The sequence below is a fragment of the Zeugodacus cucurbitae genome, chromosome 2, assembly GCF_028554725.1.
Source record: "Zeugodacus cucurbitae isolate PBARC_wt_2022May chromosome 2, idZeuCucr1.2, whole genome shotgun sequence".
NCBI lineage: Eukaryota > Metazoa > Arthropoda > Insecta > Diptera > Tephritidae > Zeugodacus > Zeugodacus cucurbitae.
Window position 1 is genome coordinate 27,715,967 of NC_071667.1, and position 7,367 is coordinate 27,723,333.

Consider the following 7,367-nt stretch of genomic DNA (forward strand, 5'->3'; position numbering starts at 1 on the left):
GAAAAAGCAGAACTAACGGCGCGGTTGTTGCTTCCGATGATATCAATATCATCGGCGTACGCCAGCAGCTGTACACTCTTCTAGAAGATTGTACCTTCTCTATTTAGCTCTGCAGAGAGAGGTCCTTCCCAATCATGACGGAGCTTTTGGTGTTGCTCAACGTCAACTTACACAGCCGTATTAGTTTTGCGGGGATACCAAATTCAGACACCTTTTCGTGCTGTCGAAAGCAGCTTTAAAATCGACAAAAAGGTGGTGTGTGTCGATCCTCTTTTCACGGGTCTACTCCAAGATTTGACGCATGGTGAATATCTGGTCGGTTGTGGATTTTCCAGGTCTAACGCCACACTGATAAGGTCCAATAAGTTTGTTGACGGTGGGCTTTAGTCTTTCGCACAGTACGCTCGATAGACTTCTTTCAACTATTACCTCTAAAAGGGTAATGAAAGTGTCAACAGGTTACATCTAGCTGAAAGCACTAAAAATTAGATTTTCAAAAATTTTTCCTGAAAAAACTTCTAAATTTATTGTTTTGAGACACATATTATGGTAACTTTGAAGAATATTGAATTTGTACAAATAACAGTTTTTGAAGCTGCTACAGCACATCTCCAGGAACCCCTCCCAAAAAAGACATTTTGCGGTGACCACTATAACTCTGAAGTGGATCATCTGAAATGAAATAATCAAACGGATTTTGTTAAGATAATGTATAATCTTAAGGAATACGTAAATCAATTTGACAAAATGGTGGCTTCTCAAAACAAAAATTGATTTGCCGTAATTTTGGCCTTAAATTGTGTATAAAGAAACTATTTTTATCGATATTAAAAAAGCTCCGATTAAGTGCTAGATAATATAGTTTAGAAGCATGTGTAAAACCGTCGGATTTACTTGAATACATGTACATTACGAAAATGAAATTTAAAAAATCTAACTAGATGTAATGACTTTAGAAATGTAAAAGTTGTATCAATGCCCACAAATACCTGTTGTACGTGTGTTATAAAATATGCTTACAACTTAAAATGTTGTTGATGTTTTAAAGTGTACAATACTTTTGATATTTCTTATCTAATTTGCTTGATACCGCCCAGACTTTATTAACTCTATTTATCATATCTGTTCATAAATCTACTAACACTTATACTTTAGTTAACGTTTTGAAATGTTTTTGTAACATTACTTTACTACTATATTATATATACGTTATGTAAATTATCTGTATATTTGCATGCTTGTAATTTATGTGTTTTCAAGTTTCTAATTTCCAACACAAACTATTTTCTTTTTTGTTTTAACAGATTTGCTATGTATTTAAGTGTTACTCCATCAAAGGCTTTGAAAGCATTTAATATTTTTTTTTTATTAAAAAAAAGTTATTAAGAAATCTAAAATCGGCGTGCAATTTCCAAAATCTAAAATAATTTTTAAACTGTAATTGAATTGCTAGAAAGTACAAATATTCATACATTAAGTGTACATTGCTGTGAGTTTTAACACACTGTGCTTCTTCTTCTTGTTCTCGTTCTTGATCTTTTTCCGCTCATTATTATTGTTTTGCGCATTTCGAACAATTCGAAGACATTCAACAAATACTGCAATACACGCTAAATACGCTCTCACGCACGCACTCACATGCACACACAAGCTATCAAAGCAAAAGATATCTCCAAAAATTAGCGAAAGAAGAAGAAATAGCTTTGCTGCACACGCCCGCACGCATTTCGCTTGCTTTTTAGATTCAAACGCAAACAGCTGCGACAAGGATAACAACACTGAGTTACAACAAATACTAAATAGAGAGCACTGCTAATTGAATAATAAAAATATTCGAAAGCAATTAGCAACAACAACAACAAAGCAAACAAACCATACATGATCAATCAAATATATGCATACAACTAAAACATTCTAAAAAGCCAACAACAATAAGCTGCTTGTTCTTCGTTAATATCTGCATAGTTGCTGTTAGTATTGTTATTATTATTGTTGTGTTACCAGTTGTTGTCAGTCAATTGGGCTGCACGCGCCCAATGAAGCGCCAAAATATACATAAAATTTGAATAAACTTAGATAAAACAGTGAATACAAAAGCATAAACTTAACTATAATTTCAACACTTTACTCCAAATCTATAAACAACAATTACAACAACAAAACTACTTGACGGCACCGCACAACAAATCACAATATACGACTGTCTCTGTACGGTTGGGTGCACCGCTCACGTGCTAATTGGATACTCCTCTGTTACCTTCAATTTTTGTCAACACTACTCACTTGATATCGCTGCTATTTCGAATTCGCATTTTTTGTTGCTTGTGCGTCCCACAGTGTCACGTGAACGCAGCAATCGCGGTAACAGCACCGATTCGGCGGGGCAGCACGAACGTTTGGCTCTCAGCGGCACAGCGCCATCAGCACTGACGTCCTCAACGGCCGGATCGACGGTGGTCGGCACCACCGGCACACTGGGCGGCGCTGGAGCATCAGGAACTTCGCTCGCGACAACCACATCGACGGGCGGTGTCAGCAGTTACGGCAGCAGCACTATGACCGGTTGTATCGGCAGTGGCAACAGTGGCGCCACTGTCGCCACATTTCGTGGCTTCCGTAGCCACTCGCCGTCAAGTCGACGCAGTCGCGAACGCAATCGTCGCGAGTTCCAGCGCACACACGGCTCTGATCAGGGCGGTCTGTTGGCCTATAGTGGTTTGAGTGGCTTAAGTATTGGTGGAATTAGCAGCGGCGGTGGTATCGGTGTTGGTGGCATCAGTGGCGGCGGCTTCACTGTAGGTGGTGGTGATGGTAGCACACTGGATGGTATGGGCGGCATTGGTGCCGAGGATTCGCGTTTATCAGGTGTGACTAACATGACAATATATGTACTTATATGTGTAATCTAGTATATTAAATGCTTGTTTGTGTGCAAACTTGAAATGTATGCTAAGGTTTTATCTGTGATAGTTAAAAACAAAACTTGGCTCACATTCTCAAGACGTACGTCTTTTTTGCTTTGGATTCATTTTAAGTTTTTGTCATTTTTTAATATTTATATTTGTATTTTTGTGTCAACGATCAACTTGCTCAATTTTCTCTTTTGTTACCAGGCAACGAGGATCTCTGCTATCAATCGTTCGCTTCTGACGAACAGGATGGCACACAATTGGATGACAGCAAGAAACATCATCGTCGGCATGAACGTACCTCCAGCTTGCAAGCGCTCGATCGTCTCAACACGAAAATCCAATGTACAAAGGAGTCAATACGGAAGGAACAAACAGCCCGAGATGGTGAGTATGAATTACTTATATAATAAAATGTGCGTTGAAGTAAAATTATACAATATGGTTAGAAGGAACAATTGAAATCGTGGTTAAACTTTTCGACATTTCCGAATGACAATCTTCCCAAATTTTCTACATTTTGTAAATCCAGTCTCTAAATTAGGATATACATATAATGATTCAGCATCTCAACATTTTTTTTCTAAAAAGCGGGGAGAAATGTAGCCAGGTAAACTACCACGTTGACTCCAACTGTTTTGTATTTTGCACAAAAGTTGAAAATTCAACACCTTCACATCCTCTTTCAAATACCTTCTCGATACTCGTACTATTTTGTGTCAATTACGTTGTGATTGATCGAAGACCGTTATCTACACATGAAATCAATGAAAGGCTTGGAATCATAAAATATAACTCTTCTCCCTCTAAAGCCAATTCGAAAACTATTTTCTTGATTCGATTTCCACTAAACCAACCGTTTCTTGAGAATTTGATCACCTCGAAGGAAAGACATGAAACCGTAAATATAACCCTTCACCCTCTAAAGCCAAATCGAAAACGATTTTCTTAATTTGATTTCAACTAAAGCAATTGTATCTTGAGAATTTTATCACCTCGATGGCAACCTCTATATAAGCTACCTACCCAAACTAATCACATCATTGTTAAGAGTTGCGACTCTTCGGTGATCGACGTTTACCCCTATCCAAACGAAATTCTCACATCAGTAATTATCTCTTCTCACGTCCTTCTAACCCGACAGTTTTAATGACGAACTTTTTATTTTATTAGGTTTTCTTGGTCTTAGAGTAGAGTCATGGAAGCGATTACATTTGAAGTTAAAGAGGCTGATTGTACAACAACAAAAAAATGTATTAATTTCTTGAGCTAATCATAGTTCAAAAAGATAATTCCATAAATTTTAGAGAGATTATAAGGACAACTCCTTAAGACAAAGGAGATATGCACCATTCTAAATATTATGTATGCTGTTAAAACAAAAGCAACAATATTATTGCTTAAACTCTGAAATATTTGGGAGTGCTATAAATAAATCTGTTTTTCGAAAATCAAATTGCATAAGATTGAACCAAGTAATAGTAAATAAAAAATAAATCAAAAATGATATAAACAACATGACTACATTATCAATTACACCTAAACCACAAAGAGTAATCGTGTATTTTTGTGTTATTTCCTCATTGCCATTTGTTATTTCGCAGATAACGTGAATGAATATTTGAAATTGGCGGCGAGTGCTGATAAGCAACAGTTACAGCGAATAAAGGTAAGTGTCAGGTGTTCAAAAATCTACATCTACTTATCTTAATAATTCGATTCAATACTTTGTCGTAATTTCAGGCCGTTTTCGAGAAGAAAAATCAGAAAAGCGCACACAGTATCTCGCAGCTACAGAAGAAACTTGACAACTACACGAAGCGGGCGAAAGATTTAACCAACCATCAATTCGCGAATAAGAGTCAACATCGTCAGCCGCGTGAGGTACTGCGTGACGTGGGCCAGGGCTTAAGGTGAAAATGCACGAGGGAAAATTAAAATAACAATAACAATATTTCTAATCAAAAATTCATTTTCAATTTCCTCCTCAGAAATGTCGGCGGCAACATACGCGACGGTATCACTGGCTTTTCCGGTTCGGTGATGTCTAAGCCGCGTGAATTTGCACATTTAATTAAGAATAAATTCGGTAGCGCTGATAATATTAATCAAATGTCAGGTGAGTATGAAAGTATTGCATGTGGACGACTGGCCTACATTTAGGCGCAAGCGTTGCTTTCTAAAATTGCTTTACTTTCATAGTTGAAAAATGAAATATAATTTCCTTTGTGTTTTTTTATGAAAAAAAAATTAAATTTTAAATTATAAATTTAAATATTCATATTTTGTATTTATTTTTACCAGAAACTGAAATCAACAACATTAACATGCCGGTCAATGCTGAACTGATTGGCAGTTCGACGCCGAATAATAACATAGCGGCCACCTCCACCGGTTCGGGTAATACTGGTGGCGCGGGTAGCGGAAAATTTAATAGCGATAATGGTAGTGAATGCAGCAGCGTTACCAGCGAGAGCATACCAGCCGGGTGAGTGCAAACTCATATTGTAGTTGGTATATTTGCATATGTTTATATCGCAACTATATCGTCTACTTTATTATATTCTAGTTGCCGTTTATTTCAATATTATAATCCCTCTTTACTTGCTTTGTTGCAGCTCTGGCAAGAGTCAATCGGGCGCGAGTCAATATCATCTTGTACTCAAATCGCTTTTAACCGAATTGGCTGAGCGTAAAGATGAAATCGAGAAACTAAAAGAGCGTGTTGAACGACTAGAGGTAAGAAAGAAAATATTTCAGGGGCTTTCCCAATTTATTTTCTATTTTTTGATACTTTTAATTCATACTAAAAACCAAATCGCAGTTCACTGAGTGTCTTAAACATAATCAACTACATATCGAATATTTGAATAAAATAAATATTATATTCCATAAAAATCGAAGGATTGTTTAAACACCTGTTCAAGAATTCTAAAATAGTCATCTCAATAGTTTGTAAATTATAATTAAAATGACGAAAAAGTATGTTCCTCCTTGACGTATTTTTAATTGATATACGTATATTTTCGTTTCAGACTGCACAAAAGGAATTAAACAGCTTAACTTCAACGCTAGAAAGTGAACGTTACCGTGCCGAAAGTTTAGAGGAGCAAATTAACGATTTAACCGAACTGCATCAGGTATGTAAAAGAACAAACACATATATACAATATAAAATGAAAAGAAAAAAGATTACGAAACTAATTGCATACTTATATTTTATACAGAATGAAATTGAAAACCTAAAGCAAACAATTGCTGATATGGAGGAAAAGGTGCAATATCAAAGTGATGAGCGATTGCGCGACGTTAATGAAGTACTGGAAAATTGCCAAACGCGGGTGAGTGTAATGCAATTAATATTCTCCAAAACAAAAAAAGTAAATTGTGCAATTTTGTATTAAATGCAATACATATGTATATATAATTTTTCTATGCACAATCCTTTATTTGTAATTGCGTCTTATACCTCAGTTCATTAGTATAATTTCGACTGAACGTGTACATATTCGCTAATACAATATGCATTAATTGTAATTGTCAATTTTATTAATTCCATATTTCTCCAATTTAGATATCCAAAATGGAACATTTATCACAACAACAGTACGTGACCGTCGAGGGTATAGACAATTCGAATGCACGAGCGCTCGTCGTCAAGCTTATTAATGTCGTTTTAACGGTATTACAAGTGGTACTGTTATTGGTGGCGACGGCGGCAGGCATCATAATGCCATTCCTGAAGACGAGGTAAGTGTGCAGAGCGAGTGTTAAGCTGTATATATTATTACAACAGGGAGAATTTTTGTATGAAAACAGAATTAACCAAAATAGCTATTTGTGGAATAAAGAACGTCAAAGTAAAAGGTTATGGCGACATTGTATCAGCTTAGAGTTCAGAAACAAATAATATAAAAATGAGCAATCTGAAGACATATTGTGATTGTATCGTATCCTTACTCCCGGCCCATTCCAGTTAAATAGACACGACTGACGTGTAAAAAGATGCATATAGATTGGACTTTTATACATATTATTTACATATTAACTTTTTCAATGTTAGTTATACAGTCCCCTTTTATACCCATTAATAAGCTGCAATTAAAATATGTTTGCTCTAAAGCAACAAAGTAGTTCAAGAGTTGTGTATATGAAAGCTATTGGCATGGGATGAAAACATTCAGAAAAAATATTTCAAACTTATAGATCGTTTTGGTTTTTTTGTGATACATGATTCATGAAAGGATATTTGATTTCATACAATTGCAATAAATTTCATTTATTAACACCATAACGTACTTCCGTTTATAGTCATTGATCAATATAATAAAGAATGTTTGGAAAATACTTCTTGTATTACAGATTTGTCTTCTGAATCTACTCTATATTTACCTGTAATTATACTTTTAGATATTTTTAAATGACCTTACAACAGTCTGAAGGTCCAGACCCAATGCT

General features: G+C 35.7%; 1 protein-coding gene across 6 annotated transcripts in view; it reads left to right on the forward strand.

Annotated features, from left to right (window-relative positions):
• LOC105213678 (transmembrane and coiled-coil domains protein 2) overlaps positions 1-7,367 on the forward strand; it is a 42,150-nt gene that overhangs the window by 28,553 nt on the left and 6,230 nt on the right. For 3 of the 6 annotated variants that reach the window (XR_008470068.1, XM_054225861.1, XM_011186670.3), the window contains 10 exons: positions 2,338-2,865; positions 3,114-3,296; positions 4,514-4,578; positions 4,653-4,822; positions 4,901-5,028; positions 5,214-5,397; positions 5,528-5,648; positions 5,945-6,049; positions 6,137-6,250; positions 6,484-6,659. Coding sequence is in view for 5 of the 6 variants with exons in the window: in XM_054225861.1 (XP_054081836.1) it covers positions 2,338-2,865; positions 3,114-3,296; positions 4,514-4,578; positions 4,653-4,822; positions 4,901-5,028; positions 5,214-5,397; positions 5,528-5,648; positions 5,945-6,049; positions 6,137-6,250; positions 6,484-6,659 (1,774 nt within the window). In the remaining variant the exon portion in view is untranslated. Of the gene's footprint in view, positions 1-1,304; positions 2,866-3,113; positions 3,297-4,513; positions 4,579-4,652; positions 4,823-4,900; positions 5,029-5,213; positions 5,398-5,527; positions 5,649-5,944; positions 6,050-6,136; positions 6,251-6,483; positions 6,660-7,367 lie in introns of all 6 variants that reach the window. The other 3 variants (XM_054225862.1, XM_011186673.3, XM_011186674.3) reach the window with 3 other exon arrangements.